The sequence below is a fragment of the Chlamydotis macqueenii genome, chromosome 27, assembly GCF_036417535.1.
Source record: "Chlamydotis macqueenii isolate bChlMac1 chromosome 27, bChlMac1.mat, whole genome shotgun sequence".
NCBI lineage: Eukaryota > Metazoa > Chordata > Aves > Otidiformes > Otididae > Chlamydotis > Chlamydotis macqueenii.
In genome coordinates, this window is record NC_141582.1 from 1,133,772 (window position 1) to 1,154,231 (window position 20,460).

At 46.0% G+C, this 20,460-nt stretch overlaps 1 protein-coding gene across 3 annotated transcripts in view; it reads right to left on the reverse strand.

The window, feature by feature from the left end:
- Positions 1 to 20,460, reverse strand: part of DPYSL2 (dihydropyrimidinase like 2) — a 69,525-nt gene that overhangs the window by 24,413 nt on the left and 24,652 nt on the right. For 2 of the 3 annotated variants that reach the window (XM_086767745.1, XM_086767746.1), the window contains 2 exons: positions 15,447 to 15,535; positions 13,931 to 14,115 (listed from right to left, as the gene is read on the reverse strand). In XM_086767745.1, the coding sequence (XP_086623871.1) occupies positions 13,931 to 14,115; positions 15,447 to 15,535 (274 nt within the window). Of the gene's footprint in view, positions 1 to 13,930; positions 14,116 to 15,446; positions 15,536 to 18,558; positions 18,916 to 20,460 lie in introns of those variants that run through there. The other variant, XM_086767747.1, reaches the window with a different exon arrangement.

Here is a 20,460-nt window from a genome sequence, read left to right on the forward strand (position 1 = left end):
AAAGGAAGTTGCCAGCTCAATTCAAGCCCAAAGCTTGCTCCAAAAACAGAAACAAAAGGAAGAAAAAAAAAGAGAAAAGGAAAAGAGCGTTTAAGTATCACTTCATCAGTGCCGAGATCTTCAAAGGAGGAATTAAATAGCTTGTGGTCCTTGCAGCAGCTCCCCGAATAGAAGTGAATTTCAGGCCTACCCCTAATGTTTCTCTTTATTTAACATACACTCTCACCAAGTTACATAGCAAAGTCAAGGTCAGGATTACAGTTATTTCTCAGCTGTGAACAGAAAACATTCTGAAGATTTATCTTTTAACCTTCTGAGATGCAGAATCTAAAATGCAACGGCCTGTGGCTTCAAAGCAAGTGAGCTGGTTCACATCAGCAAAGTAATTGCTTTAAAAAAAAAATTTAAAAGGATTTTGCAATTTACAAATAATCTATTTTTTCCCTTGGTAAAATACTGATGAGATTCCAAAATGGATTAGCCTGTTTATCTTTTTCCCAGACAAACCAAGCATTCCCCTCCGTTTGGAACGCAGTGGGATTTGAGCACCTGCATACCCACATGCCACGATGGTTCCAGCCACCATCACCAGGACCCTTAATTTACCTCTGCAATGCGCCTGGCTTCGCTCTCCCGTCATTACATCCAATTCCACACTGCTTACGAGGTGCGTCTGCTCTTTCTTCCCATTATTTCAGTTCCCACCCAGCCATCAGCCAGGGCTGTTCTTCTGCCTCTCTCGCTCACGATCCTTCGCTCCTCCTTGGACAGATTAATCGGCTCAAGATTAAAGGCAGACAATAAGCTGAAGTGAGACAACACCACTAACCACTGTTAGCTTATCTGTGCAGTTTTAATATACCAGAGCTGGTGGTGGGCCACGCTGAAATGTCACGCGTCCAACGAGCCCAAATGGTTGGATGCTGCAGGGGAGAGGTAACAACCAGCAGCGCACCAGGCGCTCGGTGCTGCGTGAAAGGGGAAGGCAAAAACTTAAAGGAACTGATTTAAAAAGAACTTTCAAAGTACAGAGAAAACAAAGCAGTATTGTTTTAACATTCCAGGCCAGGTTGGATGGGGCTCTGAGCAACCTGATTTGGTTGGAGATGTCCCTGCTCCTGGCAGGGGGGCTGGACTGGGTGGGCTTTAAAGGTCCCTTCTAACCCAAATCATTCTATGATTCTGAGATTCTTACGAACATAAGCATGAAAAATCTAAGTAGGGGAGGAGAAGTGACAGCATCGATTTATAAAGCACTAGCATTTACTGATCACATCACTGGTCAGTGCGTGTATTACGGGCTGGCTTTAAAGATTTCTTTGTTCTTCATTCGTCTGCTGCATCTTCTCCCTTACTTTAAAACCACACCAACCCGCGAGCTGTGAAGCACACTTCAAATGGTGCTGATCTCAGCTTTAAGCAGTGGCTTTAGAAAGTGTTGCATCACATCTTGGCTTCTTGTTACAAACTCGGATACACGGTGGCTTTCTGGTCCTCAAGAGCTTTTCTGCAGCAGGGGGATATCCGCGGCTATTGCTCGGGCCCTGGACAAGTGCCCAGCTTGCGAATGGAGGCAGCTATTCCGCATGGGCACGGGGGATCACACACAGAAGACTGGGGAATTTAACCAACAGCCCGCAGGATGCTTTGAGACTGAAGCCATAAAAAAATCCCATATAATCTCTCTCTGGCACTTTGAAGCTCTCAGAAAAAATGCAGTTTAAGAGCTGTGCCTTTACATTTTTGACCCTCACTAAGCTCAAGAGAAATGATTGCTTCAGTGGGAGAGCTGAACTCAGCTATTAGCCCTGCCTTGAAAATAAAACTTTACTTTTTGGATTGATGTCCTCATGGGTGGGGATTAATGGGTTTTATAGCTTCCTGGTATTGTGGCATGTTCAATTTCTTTCTTTTTTTTTTGCATCCTGCCTCATTTGAGCAGGCCTTGGCTAGCTAACAACCCCTTCCTGGAGTTTCTATTAATAGCCAGCTCTCCTCTGTACAGGTTTTTTTCAGCTGGTTTAATTACATGTCATCTAAAGCATGTATGACATTTTTCTTGGTCTTCAGCTAATGAACACCGCTACCAGGAAACAGAAAAACTATTTGATATGGACAATATAAATGTGAATTAGGGTCAGATGTTACAAAAATTGTGTATGTAATAAAACCATGCGTGCAGGGTTCCAGTTGCTATTATAAATGGCAGTTTTACACATTATTTCCTGCTCCTACTAGCATTAAGTGTGCCTATTGTTTAAGAGGAGTTTATAAGGCGAAAAGCCTTCACATTCAAGCTTAACTGTTAGCAGGCAGATTTCCCCTACCCAAAACTTTACATAGCAGCCTGATCACTATAAACACATCTGCCTCTTTAATACCACTTAATCTTCACAGCTGCATGTGCTGAAATCTGGTGAATTTATTGAGTTGTACATTCTGTCACAAGCCATTTTATTGAGAAGTCGTAATTAAATTCAGCCCTGGTAATTGCACAGCTCCCTGCTTAGAAGTCTGGAGCTGTTGCTAGTCTATGGCTGCAGTAGTATTCTTCTGGCACTGGTATGAACTGGGAGTAATGCTACGAAAATGAAAGGAATCAAATCCATACACGTGAACTGAAAGTCAGACCCTCGACTGACCCAGGCAGCTCCACAGAAGATTATCCATATTTCATCCAGAGACTTCAAACTCTCAGCTAGCAAAATACCACAATCTCTTTACTACGAGCTATGTATCACTATGACCCTTTCCTGTGTCAAGAAACTGAGCTACCAAAAGCTGCCTTGTCCGGTAACAAAGCTGTTCAAAAGTTAAGCCTCCCAGCAACAAGATTTCTGCCTGAAGTACTGAAACACAAGCGCCTGCTCACCAGCTCTGCATCAGCACTTCTCCTAAGCTCAAAAATCCCAGATCAAGTAACTTAAAAGAGCCTCACATCTCCTACATTCTGATTTCATACCCAGTTCTTCCTCTCAACCACACTCTGGGTCATGTTTTCAATCTAGGACAAGAAAGAACAGTGACAAGATCACTTTTAAGGTTACCGTTTCACGTATCTGACATAGCTACGCTGATATTCTTGAAGGTAATGAGAAGTCAAATGAAGAATTTTCGTAAGATCCTGGAAATAGCAACCAGATTTTAGCTTTGCATATTTGTGGGGGTTGATTCCCACATTATTTTATTGTTGTTTTGGCTTTTTTCCCCAGAACATATACTGAAATAAAAATATTATTCTGAAGAGTAACAGCACTCTGCACAGAATAGCACTGACCATGTTAACACAACTACACAGGGACTGTTTGCTCATATGTGCCTGCCAAACTAAGAGGAAAAGGCAGGCTAAATGACATCACATGTTGTTTTCTGTCAGTTTAGATCCACTTTATTAGCCTCCACGCAGAGAAATCAGAAGCTGGACCAGACTCATAAGAATTAGACATATCCGTGCTCCACTGATTACATTTTTCAGACTGCCATGTTCTGTTATTCTTTCACTGATGTCATACAGATACATATAATCTCTTTTGCCGATTAGATCCAAAATATGATTAATAATTTAATGCCAGCTGGACACGAAAGTAAAGAATAGGGGTCTGTACATCCAAACAGTAATTAATAACCCTCCTCAACAGCCGGAATGACTACATACTAGGATGAGATCAAAAAAGGCTCCATTTCTTTACAGCACAGTTTTATTGTACATCCAAGCTCTGCTTGTACCTCAGGAGGTCACAGCAACAGAGAAGGAGGGGAGCCAAGTTCAAAAGAGATATTCCAAGTTTTATTCTTTCTTTTAGGCATACTCCACACTCGAAACCCATGAAAAAAAGCACAGATGACCTCAAAGACTGCCATATAAACTGGCCTGTAAACCTTGAGGGAATGGGATTGAGTGAACCGCTGTCCATAGCCATGGATTTCAAGGCAAAAGACCACTGTATCAATACATCCAAGGGGCAAAAGTTTGATTCGAAACACGAGGACAAAAGATGAAGTGCCGTAAGCCAGTTCTGTCCCTCTCAGGTCAGCAGAGCTATACACTGCCCGTCAGGCTTTTTCCACCAGCCAGGAAGCTGGAACAGTTCTGGGTTTGCATCATTGTCACCAAGACCAGATTTTGGCTTCTCAGCTTCATTTCATTGCCCATGGTTGTCTCAGGGGGGCGTTGGAGATGAAGAAGAATACAACTGCAGGACGGGAGGTTTTACAATGGAAAATCGTGATGGTTCTGAAAGGGTTTTATGTTTTCAGGATTAGATAGATAATTTTTTTCCCCAATAAAATCAACTAGATGCAGGGAGTTCTGATTCTACAATTATTTTTTTTAAACAGCTTGTGAGGGAAATGGGAGGAAAAAAAAATACCTGCTTGCTGAACCTGTCCTTTCCCATTGTGTATTTGCCATATAAACACCTTCCCTCACTGGACATGGACCACTCACTTCCTCTTCTCATGGCTCTGATGAAGAGACACCACGTTTTGAGGAAGAGGTTTTCATCAATCACCATCACACCACTTCTGCTGAGACACCAAGAGTCCCCCTCCTGTTCTCAGTTAAACCACTGACTTTAGACAAGGAAGCGAGGACTGAATCAGACCCAAATGTCCACATGTCCACAGAGAGTCCACTGTGGATTCTCTGATCTTAGATCTGATCTGGTCTGATTGGCTCTTCCAATCCAGAAGCCCTACAGCAAACTGGTTAGGAAAGCTCATAAACAGAAGACGTTGCCTTTTGTTTTTCCCATGAACCAAGCTTTTATAGGCACCTCTTACATTCTAGACTTCAGTTTCATTTCCTGTCTTGAAGACGAGGGCCAGCCTGATCAATAGCCTGAAGTGCCCCTGCATCCATGCTGTGGGACAGGTCAGGGCGAGCCATTTCCATACAGCTGCCATTTTCCCCTTTTATGGCGTGTTTGCACAGCAAAAGGACTAATTGCCCCACAAAACAGCAGGAGCAAACACTGGTCTTGGTACCACGGCCTAATTCTACTTCACATAAGAACATCCCGCACGTCTACATTTTCCTCCAGCTACCGTTGTACTACAAAGGCTTTAGAAAACTTTTTCACTTGATGGTGGTTAAAGAGTCTCTGCACTTCAGTCTGAAAACTGTCGCTGAGCTCCATCAGTAGCTGAACTCACTTCTTTGGACACTGATACAAATCCTGAGAACTAGGGGTAATGGTTTCAAAATAGAGGGAGGTAGATTTAGATTAGATATTAGGAAAAATTTTTTACACTGAGGGTGGTGGAGCACTGGCCCAGGTTGCCCAGAGACGTGGTGGATGCCCCATCCCTGGAAATGTTCAAGGCCAGGTCAGACGGGGCTGTGAGCGACCTGATCTGGTTGGAGATGTCCCTGCTCCTTGCAGGGGGGTTGGACTAGATGACCTTTGAAGGTCCCTTCCAACCCTAACCATTCTATGATTCTATAACTCGTATCTGAACTAAAAGAAAACGCTTGTTGAAAAGTATCATTACCTGACACACATTTCTGGTATGGGATTTTGAAGCAATACTGGGTTACACTATCTCTTGCTGGAAATGCTTTGGGAACTTTCCCCCTTCTCTTCGCAGAAAAGCAGAGTTGTGTAATAACATGGGATCGATCTCAAGGAGCTCCTTCACCAGCTCATGTTGCCTGTAGACCGCGCCAGGGAATTTCATTCAGATGTAAAACACCACAGAGTCTCTCAGATTCCAAAAATATACACACTGCACATACGTAACTGCCTCCAGGAACAAAGCAATCTGCTGAAAATACGCCCTAGAAGTGGTCAGGAAGGGGAACTTCCAAAAGCATGGCCCTTTTTTGACAGGCTTTAAGAATTCACTGAGACATTTCCCACGTAACATTTGCGTTAAAGTCTAACAGTTTCTCCTATTAATTAAAATAAAATAAGCTTGCAGGATCCAGGAAGCCAAAAGCACTCTACACACGCGGGGCTCACCTCGTCTCTCCCTCACATGGGTTTTTTCCTTTTATTCCCCTTCTGACAGTAACCAGAGCATCACAAGCTGCAGGGACTGGATGCCTGCATCTGCAGGGATCCTAGCTGGGAGGGACAGGGAGCTTACAATCCCTCTGCAACAAAGCCACCTCCCCTTATGGACAGCCAGCAACTATCATGGAGAAAGTAAATGGCATACCCATCGTCACAGAGGTAGCCCTAACACTGACTGGGAAGAAAAGAGTTTTCCCAGAAGCCATAACCCTGAAGTGCCAATCACTGCATTCCTTCTAAATGCACACGGCTTCCATGGAAGTTTGGGTTGTGCAAAGATGCAGGCACAGCCTCAAGTTAGTAACAACCGGCAATTTATAAGCATTACTAAAGCATGCTAGACAGGAGGAGCTAATTTGTGTTCCTTAAACATTTCTCCCTCTCACCAGAAAGATTTTTTTAAAAATCCAGTTTCTAAGAAACAGATGGGATGTACGAACTGAAGACATAGTGGCTGAAGGAACAATTGAAAAAGACTCTGCTGAGCCAAGCCGTTAAATTCCACTCTACAGACAGCGCTCACCCGAATCCACCCCAAGTGAGAAATACCGCATTTTGCCATCACATCTTTCAGGCATCACTTGCTTCCTTCCCTTGACACGCAAAGCTAATTCCCAACGAGGAAAGTTAAAAGTTCCTGTCTGACAAGGATGGTTTCTGCTGAGTCAAGCTCACAGGAAGGTTAAAGAATCCAAGGGACCGAACGCTGGTAAGAAGGCAAAAATCCGTGCCCAGAAAAACACGCCAAGAAAAGAGCTGGAGGCACTGTTTCCTGCTGTTTCTTTTGAGACCTTGTCTCAACTTGAAGGTGATCAAGACAGCTTATCTAGCAAGACATAACACCCATGCCCTGAAAACCTACCACAGACAGCTAATGATGTTACATTAATGGAGGAGGATAATTGTATTTTATTTTTTTAAGAGTGCTTTTCCATCTGCAGTAGACAGCCTTTAGCTGGAGGACCCAACTTTTACACCTGCACCCATCAAAGCATTACACGCGTTTTCCATTGACGTAAGGGGCTACGTAAGACACACCACACTGCTGAGATCGCTTCGCTCTTCACTTCTCCGTGTCATCTGTAAGGCATGGGACTTAGGGATGAAAGCACTGGACACATGAAAGCAAGAAAAGCGTTTAAAAGCAGCTCTTCAAACAAAAGAATATGAACTTTTCTCCATGCAGTGGGAAAGCAGCACTACTGATCCCAAGCATTATAGGGAATGAGATGGATTAAGTGCTATTGCATAAACACGCAACATTGTTTTTTCTCCTGACTGAGTGCCAAATCCCTCTTTTTGGATGCACGGAAAAAACTAGGTTAGTTACATCTGCAGGAAGACGGCTGCACTGTCAGTGGCGCTGCCCTTTCTACAATCATTTGTTGATAAATAAATCAGTCTCCCAGCTCCAGCACGTGTGGGACAGCCTCCGTCCACTCCTTCCTCCACAGTGGCAGGGGTGGAGTGGGTCCGGAGCAGAAAAGGGCAAAACAGAAATGGAGCGAGGGCCCCACTCACCTGCTCTTCAAAAAAAGCCAGCATTGCCAAAGAGGCAGAAGGCCAGGAGAAGAGCAAGGGCCAAGATCCAGAGCAGGTCTGGGGAAGGCAGAAGATGGGAAAATAGAGAAAAAAAAATATCTACTGATTGACTATAAACAAGCCACGCTGGACCGCAGTGGTTTCACAGGTGCCCAGCCCAAAACCAGACACCTCTGATTTCACCTTCGAGCACTAAAGAGGAAAGATGTCCCAGTTGGTAGGCAGTCATCACCACGAACATCTTAGCCAGGGCTAAGGGCACCGTCACACCACGGGCCTCCTGCACAACCTCGGGCAAAGCTACGCAGCTCCTCACGCCCTCATCTGCTCCTCACAGGAGCCCATTCTCTCAGCCGCAAAGAAATGACAAACAATATTTGCAGCCCAAAGGGGAAAAAGAAAACCAATAAAATAATTAAATGCACACAATAACACACAGCGTAGGCCGAGGGCTGAACAGCTGTTTCCTTCTGCGCTAACTGGCCAGAGACATCAAGGGCTTGGCAGATTCGTTCTACTCGCTCCGAGTGAGACCCCTTTGGAAAGCCCACCAGAACAACAGCGGCGATCCCACCCCACGTCGCAGGGCCGGCCGCAGCCCCGGCAAGGCAGGCTGCTGTCCCTGCACACCACGCAGGTGGAGATGCCTAATGGACTTAGAGGGGCTTAAAAGCTTGAGAAGAGTAGCTCACAACAGGGGAGTGCCGGTCTCTGTTTATGGACCGACTTTCTCGTTAATGACTTTAAGCCCGCTCTGAAAGAAAGCAACAAACACACCAGCAGGAAGCTGGGAGGTAGTGAAGCGAACAAGACTGAGCGTGAATCAGTGCGCAGGCCAAAGAGTGTGGGGTATGAAAAGTACCAAGGGGAGCTGGGCAGAGAAGAGAAAAGGCTGGAGGGACTCTGAGCTCCTGTGTGGTAACGTCATTATCTTCATAACAGAGGCCAAGGAAGCCTCTACCCGTATAAAGCACCAATAATCTTTTATACAAGCAAGTGGACATTTTCAAAACATTTATTTGCTGCAGAAAAACCATCGCCAGCTGCTAGAAAGTGAAACAAGCCATATGCCCCAACGCAGCCTGTCTGAAGCACCAGTCCCCAGCTGCACTGTTTCTCTTTTATCTCTGCCACTGGGTGCAAAAAGAAAGAAAATTCAGGCTGGTGGCTGCAGAACAATGCAGTGCTGTGTGCACACAGCCACAGGGACTCGGTGAGACACGGCAGCTCTGCGGTCGCTGCCCTTGGACTCAGAACGCTTGGTTTTATCCTTCCAGCCTGGCCACAAGTTACTGCACAACCACTGCCGGGCCACCTCCTTCTGTGGCTGTTTCCTTCCTCTGCCTCTGCCCACCATTTAGACTCTCGCTCTCTTCCAGGGTAGGGCTAACCCCAATAATATAAAATTGCAGCGCCCAGTAGGGCAGAATATAACCTATTCTTCACTGGTGCATCTAAATACTACCCCATGCCAAGGTGCCCTTTCTGCAGAACAGTGCCTAGCGCTTCTCAAAACCCTGCTCTAAGCTCACGTTGCGGTTTAGTCTCTGATCTCCCTTGGAGCGGCTCCATTCTCTCAAGTCTTGCTCAGTTTAAAAACTGAGAGGTGATGAACCATACTGGACTGGAAACATTCCTTTCTGGCAAGGTGGTGATCTTCAGGATGACCTAGGAGACCTGGTGTCAACTCACCATGAATTCCTTGGAGCTAAGCAGCTAACACTGCTGAAAATCCCTGCCATCCTGCACACAAGCTCCTTCTTTAAGAGCAGGGTAAAGCATTAGGACACAGACTGCAGCCCATTTGACGTTCCCCTTCATTTCCTGACCCTCCCAAAATACAAAGGCTCATATCCCTAGCGTACGTTCTCCATGTTATTAGGATAACTGCTAGTCAAGTTCAAAAGGCAGTTGGCTTTCAAGTCACCCAGCCAACAAGAGCTATAATTTCTCTCACTGTAATTTCTCTCCATGATTGTAACAGTGGTTGACTGAGTCAACACAGGCGATGTCAGCAGGCCATTTCACTCAAGGACAGCAGATACTCAGGAAGAAGCACAGTCTGGGGCAGGGGGGGTGAAACGCGTGTGGGAGCCGGCCTGGACAGATGCAGTTCTCGCTAGGACACTAAACAGGCTAGAGGATCAGACAGCCAGGAAACACACACAGCTTACCTTCACCCCTTGGGAAGGGTCAGGAGCAGAGAAAAGCAGTCCTGCCTCTACTGAAATCAGGGGGAGTTTTACCATGGACTGTGATGGTGATTTCATCCATCACAGTCAATAAGCAACCAAATCATCATAAGGCTTGGAGAGACCCTGTTCTTAGCAGTGGTATCCTCCTCCTCCACTCGCCCCAGGGACTGCTTTACATCCCAGGGCATCAGCCTATCTCAGGGTGGGACAATAGGGGCTCCAAAATGCCATCTTCATCTCAACAAAACTGTGGTTCCATGGATGAGAAAGAGCCTCTCGTAAAGGGCAACTTCAGGCAGAGTCCTTTTCCAGAACCCCAGAAAGACTGCTGGCTTTCCACGGAATACTGAACAAACTGGAGCCTATCTAATACTCCTCTCTCCTCCAAAGTCTTCTGCGGATCATCCTGGAATCCTCCCTTCACCTTCACACCCAAACACTGCATTCTGACATTTTAGAAGGGCGATAATACAAGTTTTTTTCCAGAGTACTGTTATCCTAAAACACACAGTGCTGTTTGCCCTCGGCTGACATACCCACGCTAATATTGTTTTAAGGTAGGGACAGAGAAAGGATCACACAAATTGCCGTGTCAGAAAAACAAACAATCATATCACAACACGTCACTTCACCTCTCAGTAGGTCTGCACAGCAAAACCAGCTCTGTTTTTTCATACATTAGCAAAGCCAGCTGGAGTCTTGCCCTTGCACTGAGGAGGGTAGAGACAGAAGGATCATAGCTGGAATTCCTGTTCAGATGGCCTCTGTGGAACAAGTAGCTAGAAAAATAAGTCAGCCCTAACTCTTGAGTGAAGCAACCTAGGGAAGGGCTGAGCAGAGCAAGGACTGGACAGCCCTGCGGGAACAGGGGTGAGGCAGAGCAAAACAGGGATAATTCAGATCTTCACTGCCAGCCATTCTCCCTCCTTCCAGCGGACCAGGAGATGAGCTGGGAACCACTGGACTGAAGCCAGATGCTTCCCACCAGCATAAATCTCCACTGGTCCCACGCGATAAAGGGACTGCTCCGTTTGGTACCAGCTGAGAGTTAGATTCTCCCATCTCTGATGCTGTATAATGAATTTACTTTGAAGAGGGACAGAAGTAAAAGAGAACAGGGCTTGGAAACAATAGGTTACATTCTTGAACTCCTGTGTGCTTCCCTTGGACAAGTTTGCCATGAGAATTAAAGAAACAACACTGAATCTGAGCTGAGCCGAAAACGAAGTTCACTGAAACCAAACCAGACATCCAGGGTGGATTCCTGGCACTGTTGAGGTCAGTGATAAAATTCTCTAATACTCTGCCAAAGCCAGGATTTCACCCACATTTTTTATAAAACTAGCAATCAACAGAAACCTATCCAAGATTCCCGTTTTAATTTCACTGAAAAATGTACTTAAAACAAGTATTTCCCTACAACGATTGTAAAGTAAGCAGCCTTAAAGTGCCCTCCTGTATGAAAACGTGAAACAATTTGAAGCATGAAGCCAACGAACCTGGTTTTTTGCCCAAAATGAGGGCTGTGTATAAAAGAGAAAAAAGAAAAGAGTAAAGGCATTTGTAAATAAATAATACAAGCTTTGCTCCAAGCACAAATGAAAAAACATGAGTGTTTTTCTCCACAAAGCTCACATCCACGAGGCCAGCTTCTCCAAAAAAGCCGAAGAATGGAGGCACACAGCTAGACACATTTCTATGAGAGGAGCATATTCTCTTCTGAAAAGTCCCAGGCACGGTATTTAAAATATACAATGACATAAACACTAGTGTGTCATTTTCATGCTGCAATTTGTTTGTGATATTATGAATTCAGTTCGCTAAATGTTCTCCTATTTATCATAAAAGAAAAAATGGTGCAATCAACCACAGGTCCCACCTGCTCTGGGAGAAACCAAAGCCCACCCACCAAGAGCACGTTCACAAGGGCAGTTCTGCACGCTTCCTTGTGGAAAAACACTTTTGCAAATGGTATAATTTCTCTAAGAAGAGCACAGCTGAGCCAACACAGAGCAGAGTCTCCAGAGCTTTGAAGTCCAGTTGGATTATTTATCCTGCTTTCCACTGTTCAGCTCCAGTTGCTGATACCCGCTCATCAGAAATGTCTCTCCACCATCCTCAGCAGTCCAACTACTGTCTTTGCTTCTACATTTTAGGAAAATGTTTTTTGTTCAGAGATTATTGTGTATTTTGGTATCCTAATCAGAAGCACTCAGGAAGGCAGTGAGGTCAAGTTTAGCCACCAGCCTCCTCTACATGGTTTGCCCACTGTCATAATCCACATCATGCTAATTTTTCACAGCTCTAAAATGAGAAGTTATAAAATGAAGAGCTTTTCTCCAACTTCCCTAATTCAGAGATGCGTTATGGACACCATTAGTGATCTATTTAGATACTACAGACATACATCTACACATACACGGAAAGGTCCAAGCGTTTCTGTAGTGTGAGGCTCTGCACAGGTAAAAATCGGGCAACCAAAGTGAAGGTCTACTTTAGAAAATTCTGCCTAAGCAATTTCTGCTTAAAAAGTTTTTAGAAGTGCCACTGGGAGGAATAATGCTGTTGCAGACAGAGAATGTTATTTTGATCTAATTCAACTTAACAAGAAAGAACAAAACGATAATTCAAGTGTGAACCAGGTGTACTAATAACAAAGGAACAACTAATGAAACAAAGTCAATGAAATGAAGCTGAAAAGAAAATACCATTTCAGTGTTACTGATTTAAAGTGACAGATTGAAAGAAAAACTGGATATTAGTATGCACAATGAGACCATACACAGCTACACTCCCACTAAACGTTCTCTGTATGCCTGAGGTTGTCTTCATACATGAACGTCATACTCTAAAGGGATAACATTACGAAAAACCATTTCCTGGGTTATTTATTTCAAGCATTAGATCAAATTCATAGGCCAGACACAACCTCTTTGCAAGGCCCAGACCCAGAAAAAGGTTTGTTTCTGAAACACAGACAGCCAAGCTGTGTTTGGACCACTGGCTCCTACTCCCAACCTCCGGACTCCCAAGTCCGCCCACCAGGCCAGGGATCAAAGACGGCTCATGACCATCCCCCCAGAGATGAGGCTGTTCTAGTTCACCAGCAGCTAGGTTTGAACTGCGGAGGGCTAGGCTGATTCCTGGCTGTGCCTAAGATCTCTTTCTATCCATGGACTGGACAATAGACATGAATACCTGTTCTGAACCATGCTCTTATTTCTCTGAACCTTAACTCCCCTCCTGTGAAACGGCAGCACCTCACAGTACGTGAAAGAATGCAGGATGCTCAGATATTGTACCACTTTACACCTTTACCCTTGATTCCCATATGCGGCAACAGACTCCAGGACGCTGTGTTACACTTTACACATGATCAGCTGCACTGCAACAGCGGTTTTTATTTTTTTCTTTAGCTCAAACAAGGTTAACAATGACTCAGAGTTTTAACAACCTGGCTCCTACAAGCCAAGCATCTGTAGCCATCACAGGCAGGGACAGATAGCCTGGAAGTCATTCAGGAGGCATTTTAGAGCCAGAGGAAAACATCATGAGTGTCTAATCCCGGTGTCTGCAGAATAGCCAGCCTGTCTGTCTTATTATTTTGAGATATTTTCACTTCCCAATTTCTCTCTCCCTCCAAAAGAGGATATGAGCACAAAGGGAACAACGCTAACAAAAATCCTGGTGCTAAAGCTGCGTATTTAAGTGGGCATGTGCAAATAAGTGGCCCAAAGACACATAGTACACTGGGATCAAGCTTCTGAGTGCGAACCACACGATGGACATCATGGAGAAAGGAACTGAGGCACAGAAACATGGATGATCCGCTACTCGTACTGGAGCCAAAGGCCAAAGTGGCATTGGTTTCAGTATGAATAGACTCAAGAATCTGGGAAAGTCACACAAGTAGCAGAGTAAACGCTGCCAGCAGAGAAGACAAAGAGTGAAATGACTGACGGCTGCAAGATGTGGAAAACCTGAAGTCTTGCTTTTCCACCTCTTTTCCCACCCCTACACAAGCTTTTCTCAGGAACCTGGACAGACATCAGAAATACCCCACTGCTGGTACCTGGTCCAAACAGTCACATGACTTAATACAGCCCACAGTTTCTGTTCTTATCTGAGAAAGAGAAAAGTCAAGCTTTATTTGAAGAGAAGAAACAGCCAGCTTACTGATCATGGTGGTGCCCCCAGCCAGTGCAGCCTTGGTCCCTTGGAAGAAGTCATCAGCAGATGTCATCCCCTGTTCTGGCATCTGGAAGCGGGTGTGAACATCAATCCCTCCAGGAATCACCATCCTGCCATGGGCTTCAATCGTTTTCACTCCTCCTGGCACAATCAGATTCTCTCCTATTTGCCTGAGTAAAAAGGTTTCAAACAGCTGGTCAGACACAAAGAAGGCAAACAGCCTGTAAACATCCACCCTTGTGCTACTTAACCTGGCTAGCATTTTCTTTTTCCATATAAAGCAACGTACAGAACCAGCATACATAGCTGATATTGTTTTATTCTTCCTCTTGAAGGAGTTGCATAATTGAGAGCAAAGCATGCAATTACTCCAGGACCTCAGGGCAATATTAGATTTACCAGGAAGGAAAAGAAGTAGTCATACCGGCAGGCAGCTGGAGAAGGGACCACGCAGATAATCAGATGATCACTGCACCAAATGCAGCAAGAGCCTTGCTAGCAGCTTCACTGGGACTGGACTGGGGTTGCCAAGTGGCAGTTCAACACTTTACTCTAGCTAGCTAACAGCAATTTAGACGTTAGTACTGTTCTGGGAGCACTGAGAGAATTTTTGCCTCTATTTTGTCTACTTTTCTTTCACACATAAATATTATGTGGTCCCTGGACAAACATAAACTCACAAGGATACCGGTTACCAAATTCCTGATGAGATTCTCAAAGCTCTCCAGTCTAGCTCTTCACAGTTTTATTTTAAAAAATGCAATAGTGGATGACACATTGCAATTAATTAGCTGTCTTTGGCCGGCTCCTTTAACTTTTAACCTTGATTAAAAAAGCACATGTGCTGACCACTTCACCAGAACAGGAAAATTCCTTGTTTGTAACCTCTGGCTTGTCCATTTTTTTCCCTACGAGTACTTTTCCAAAGAAATCTGTAATATATCAAATGTGCCAGAAACGCATGTTTCAGGACTGAAAACACAAAAGCGTGTTGGGAAGAGGTCTAAACCTCAATCCTCAAACTACAGGATCATTATTAACTTTAAGGGGGTTCAGATTGATCTTTGTGTCATAGAATCATAAAAGACAGCACTGTAAGAGACCCCAAGAGGCCACCTAAGTCCAGCCTCCTACCTTAGGACAGAATTAATTGTATCAGGGGCCTGAACTCTGGATTCAAAATACCTTAAGTCATAACTCAGGAAAAACGGTACAACACAGGTAACTTCAAACACGTGTCATCTCAGCACGGGGCTGTTCACACGGCTGAAATCAAGCACATGTAAGTAGCTCCTTTGCCCACGCTCTAATAACAGTGGGGTTTTGGCCCATTTGTTTATTTAATTCAAGACCTTGTTTTTAAAGCTGCTCTTATCAAACACCAGGATGTAAGTAAAATATCCATTTTTCATTGCAATTTCATACGGCTCACCGAGACTAATTTATTCTGCAGTACATTTCTGCACATTCCAAACACAACACGGCATCAGGCTTCACTTACTTTATCAACCCATCTTCCATGTAAATGTCTGCATAGAAAGACTGGTCGTCATTAACTATTTTACCACCTTTGATCAAAAGACGATCACTCTGCAACAAAGAAGCACACAACAGTACATAATTATTGTGTGAGAAAGCTGACAGTCTGCACCGTCGCTTCAGAGATAAAAGCATCGAGAGGGAAACAACCTCTGCATTATTCAAAAGTGCATGTCAAAACACTAGTCAATTGCTGCACTTTCAACTGGAGAGATAAAATATTTTATTTCATCTGCAAGTCCTTTCATCACACTAATGATCCGAAAAAAAATTAGACCAGAAAAGGAGCTGGGTTCCAGCAAGCTTGTCTACTTGGAAGCGTCACTCTTACCTGCAGTCTGCTACCATCACCTACAGCAAAAGCATTAAATAATACTTTGAGGGACGCGTAACAGCCACATCTTTATTTTTTTTCTGCCTTGGTCGTATCCAAAATTTCCTATACGCACCCACATGCTGGAGTCACTGCTTGGCTAACTGTGAGTCAACTGCTGTCAGGGAAATAGACCAAAAGTCTGTTGCCACAGGTAACACAACACAAACAAACTCATTTTGTCCAACTTAGCGATGTTTCAATGCAGTGGATACTTTTACTGCCTTTCCAGAGCACTACTACATAATCAGATGGAAATAAGCACGTATTAGCAAATTAAAAAATGGTTATTAAAATTCCCTCCAGTTAGAAGACAGCTTGGCAGCAACAGAAAGGTAATTATAACAGGGCAGCTATCAAGCGATGTGCTTTCATCACAGCCCAAGTTACATCTCGCTTCTGTGAGATTTTAGGTCAAAAACAAATTTCTCTTTTTTTTTTTTTTTGCAGTAGTCATAAACAAGAGCGAAACAAGGAGGAAAGTTAAAAGTGACTGCTATGTTCCTCTGGTTGCTTCATTCCCTGCGTTACAGATGCAGATACTTAAAGCAAAGCAGATACACGCTATGCAGCGTTCAGTTCAAACTACACCTTGGCCCTTCTACTTACTCTGACTCTCTTTCTTCCCCCCAAACATGTCTTTGGAAGAGAACAAAGCTACGCCAACAGCACAGCCAGGCTGGTCAAGCCAAATGCTGAATCCAAGAAGGGGCAGAAAGCAGGGCCTTCGCTTGGTGGTGCTTTGAACTTACAGCAAACACATACAGGACAGCGACAGTGCTGCTCGGGGCCCTTATTTCAAGTTCCGCTTGTCAAACAGAAGAATCAGACATTTTCTCAAAGAACTTACAATAAAACTGAAGAGTTGGAGCACCCAGTTCTCAACTGACACAAGCTGATATCGCTCTTAATGCCAAAAGTGCTACGTGAATTGCATCAGCTACTGATTTATACCATTATATCCATCTTTTTTATAACTGCTAACCATCAATGAGACGTTAAGCGCCTCTCCTTCCCCCTCCTTTTTTTTCCTTCTTCCTCCTACGGCTGCAACAGAGAGTTTCCCTGAATAACGCCACGAATTTAAAAAACAAAGAAAGAAAACACAAAGATTTAAATTTAGGATCTGCTGTGAATGCCAATAAGCCTGAATGAATTAACTCAGGGCGTGAAAAACCCACTTGTCTTTCAATGCCAGCCTCTACAGCAAACTGTCCTACATGTTTACCATTTCCAGAAACACTGCAGTATTTATGCCCACCTCTAGTGCAGACTCCCTGTGCTATTAAAAAGGCCAGCTACTACTGAAACCAGTCAGTGTGGCCATCGACACCACTGACAGCCCAAGTCTTAACGCACTGGGATGCGAAGGAAAGAAAAAAAAATAAATAAATTACATATAGTGACCGACAAAAACGCAGCCTGGCCCATTTTAATGATGCCCTGAACACTTCTGCTAGCAAACAGGTTTCCCGCTGCGGCTGCACGGCAGGCTCAGAAATCAGTGCGAATCCTTCTGCTCGTTTCAACCACCTTGGAGACAAAAGCGCACGCAGTCTGCAGCCGTGTGAGGGCCTGCCACTAAATCTGTACGTACTTACCCTACCACTGCAGCCAAAACAGGACAGCTAGACATTGATTATCGTTCATTTTCAAGCATCAGTCTCTGCAGATCAATAATGGGTTTATACAAGAGCAACAAGGGCAGAATCTGATTTTTTTCTACCCCTTACCTTCACAAGAGAATTGCATCAGGCACATACAACACAAATCAGAGCATTCAGTCGTAAGAAAAATGCGTCATACTACTTTTGGCCCGTGACAGCGATCCAACAGTAACCTTCATTGTTATTTAAACCTTGGCATCTTTTAAAACTCTAAAATTGGACTCTTGGAGGGAAACTACTCCCCCCTCACCCATCCAAAAGAAAAGAGGATGCTCCATTTATCGCACAGCGATTTTGTGCATCCCCTGCATCTCCTAAACACCATTTAAAAGGTACCCGTGCAGCCCAGCACTAATGTCACCCTGCAAAGCTCCATTACAGAGCCGACTTTTCTGCCTCGGAGGCTGAGGAAGGAGGATGAGCATGGGTGTGTCCGTGGGGCTGAGGGAAGGAGCCGCTGCCAAGAATGAAAAACTCTTGTGTCAAAATAAAAAATCATAACCAGCTGTAACAGCCCGTTAGATGCGAAATACCGTGCCTTACGTAACGAGGAGTCGGTATCCTGGGATCTGCAATACCTGCCCTAAATCGGCTCCCACAATAGGGAGACCGAGGGAGGGGTTTATGGACGGCTCCTTCCCTTTTCCCCCAGGATCGCGCCGAGGAGGGGACCGAAACGCCCGCCTTGCGAGAAGCTTCTGGGGGGAAAAAAAAAAAAAAAAACGGGAATCCCGCTCCATCCCTCCCCAGCCGCAGCCCACCGGCCAGCGCGCTCCGGCCGACCCCCTCCCCAAATGAGAACCTTTGGCGGGCTGGCGCGGTGTTGAGCGGGGCGGAGGGGCGGGGGGTGTGCGTGTGTGTCCATCCCCACCCAGAGGCACCGCTGTGCCCCCCCGGCCCCCCAACCCGCGGCTGCAGCACAGGAGGCGCCGCAGCGGCCCCGGCTCCCTGCCCCGCACCCGCCATCGCCCTCCCACCACACAAAGGGCTCCGTCCCCCCGCACCCTCCCCCTGTTACCGGGCACTCCACTCACCGTGATCCGTGGGATATTTTTCTTCCCCTGATAAGACATCTTGGGAAATCACTCCCCGATTTATGTATTTAGGGGTTTTTGGGTTGGGTTTGGTTTTTTTTTTTTTTTGGAGGGGGGGGAAGGAGAAGCAGGGCGGTTGCTGTATCGCTATTGTCTCCCGTGCAGCAACTGCTCCTCGATCTCCCCTCCACCGGAGAAAAAATTAAAAAAAAAAAAAAAAAGAATAAAAATAAAAATAAATCCCTCAACTCAACGCGATCACAAGCAGGAGGGGAGCGGAGAGGGTGCGGCGGGGAGGCGAGCCCTGCTCTCCGCAACGGCAGGAAGGGGAGAAGCAGCCACCCCTGCGCGTCTCCCTTTCTTCCCTGTGCCCGCAGCCCAGCCCAGCCGCGGAACCCAGCCCAGCCCGGCCCAGCCCAGCCCAACCCGGCCTAAGCCAAGCCCAGCCCAGGCCGCACGGCGGGGGGGCGACAGCCGCCAGCAACAGCGGCAGCGCATGCGCCCCCGGCCGCTCCCTTCCCTCTCTCCGGCGGAGTGGGGAGGGCTCCCGCAACAGCTCGGGGCGCCATTGGCTGAGCGCCCGGCGGGGATGCAAATGACAGGCGGCTGCCGTCCAATGGGGAGAGGAGAAAGGGGCCCGAGATGCGAAGTGGCGCAATGGCGACGCCAGTGCGGCGTGGGGTGCTGCTCCCGCTCGCTCTCCCCCCGCCGCGACCGAACCCCCGCCCTGCGGCGGGGCCCGGCGGCTGCGAAACCACACCCCCTCGGGGGCTGCGGACCCCCGGCGGGAGGGGAGGCGGCCGCCCGCCGAGCCGGTGTGCTGGAGGACGCGCTGCCCTCCATTTTCTTTGTCCCACCCCGCCCTGCGCGGCGCTGGCGGAGCAGAAAGCGGTTGGGGTGCGTTTGCGAATTGGGTGGGGGGAAGGTGGAAGCCACTCCCGGCCCTTGGGGTTCGCAGCGTGGATCTCTAAACGCCCTCTCCTCCCGCAGAAACGAGAGCCCAGGCCCGCGGCCCCCCTCCCGTGCTCACTGACCTGAAGGTTTGGTGCTGCGCGCCCAGGCATGGCGGCCTGCACCAGCCACTGGCCATCTCCCGCCAGTCCGGTGCTGCAAACGCCACGTTCAGTGGTTCTGTCACGCCTGGAGTCTTAAATTTCTCAGTCCCTGAACTCCATAAGCTGGTACTTCAAGGAAAAAAAATGCATTAAATGGCATAAATATTTCCTCATTGTCCAAAGTGCCCTTACCCCAGTGCAAGGAAGAGATGGAATTCATAGCCAGGGTGGGATAATCGTTCAAAATCCATCTGTTTACACCAGTTCCTCTTACATCAGTTGCTCTAGGGAAGGTACAAGACACCTTTTCAAGAACTCCTAAATAGCACAGAGCCACTTCTGCTTGAAGGTTGTAACAGACCATTAATGACTGACAAAGACTTCTTCCCTCAGCCATGGGCCAGTTCCACGTCACGCAAAGCAGACTGCAAGCTTCCCCTGTCACAAAATGTAGTGATCTTTAGATACCCAACTAATTCCATTAAACACACCATAAGAAATCAAAACCTTTGGTATATTACTGCAGTAAATCGTTATAAAGGCAACATCTGTCCAAACAGATGACTATCAGGACGTTTTATGTACATTAGTTTACTGGCACCTATAAGGAAAAGAGTAAAAGAGCTTTTCCTGGGTATAGGTAGGGCATCAGGCAACATTTGCGTAGCTAATATGCCAATCAGTTAATATCCAATTAGTAGCAAATGAAAAAGTGGCTCATTATGACAGTAGCAAAATGATTAATTTGTTAGCCTGTAGGGTTTTATTTTGATTTAATGACTAGAATAGACAATACTAAATTAGTTATCCTGTCTCTCTCTGATCTGTGCTGGAAGAAGTTTTGAAA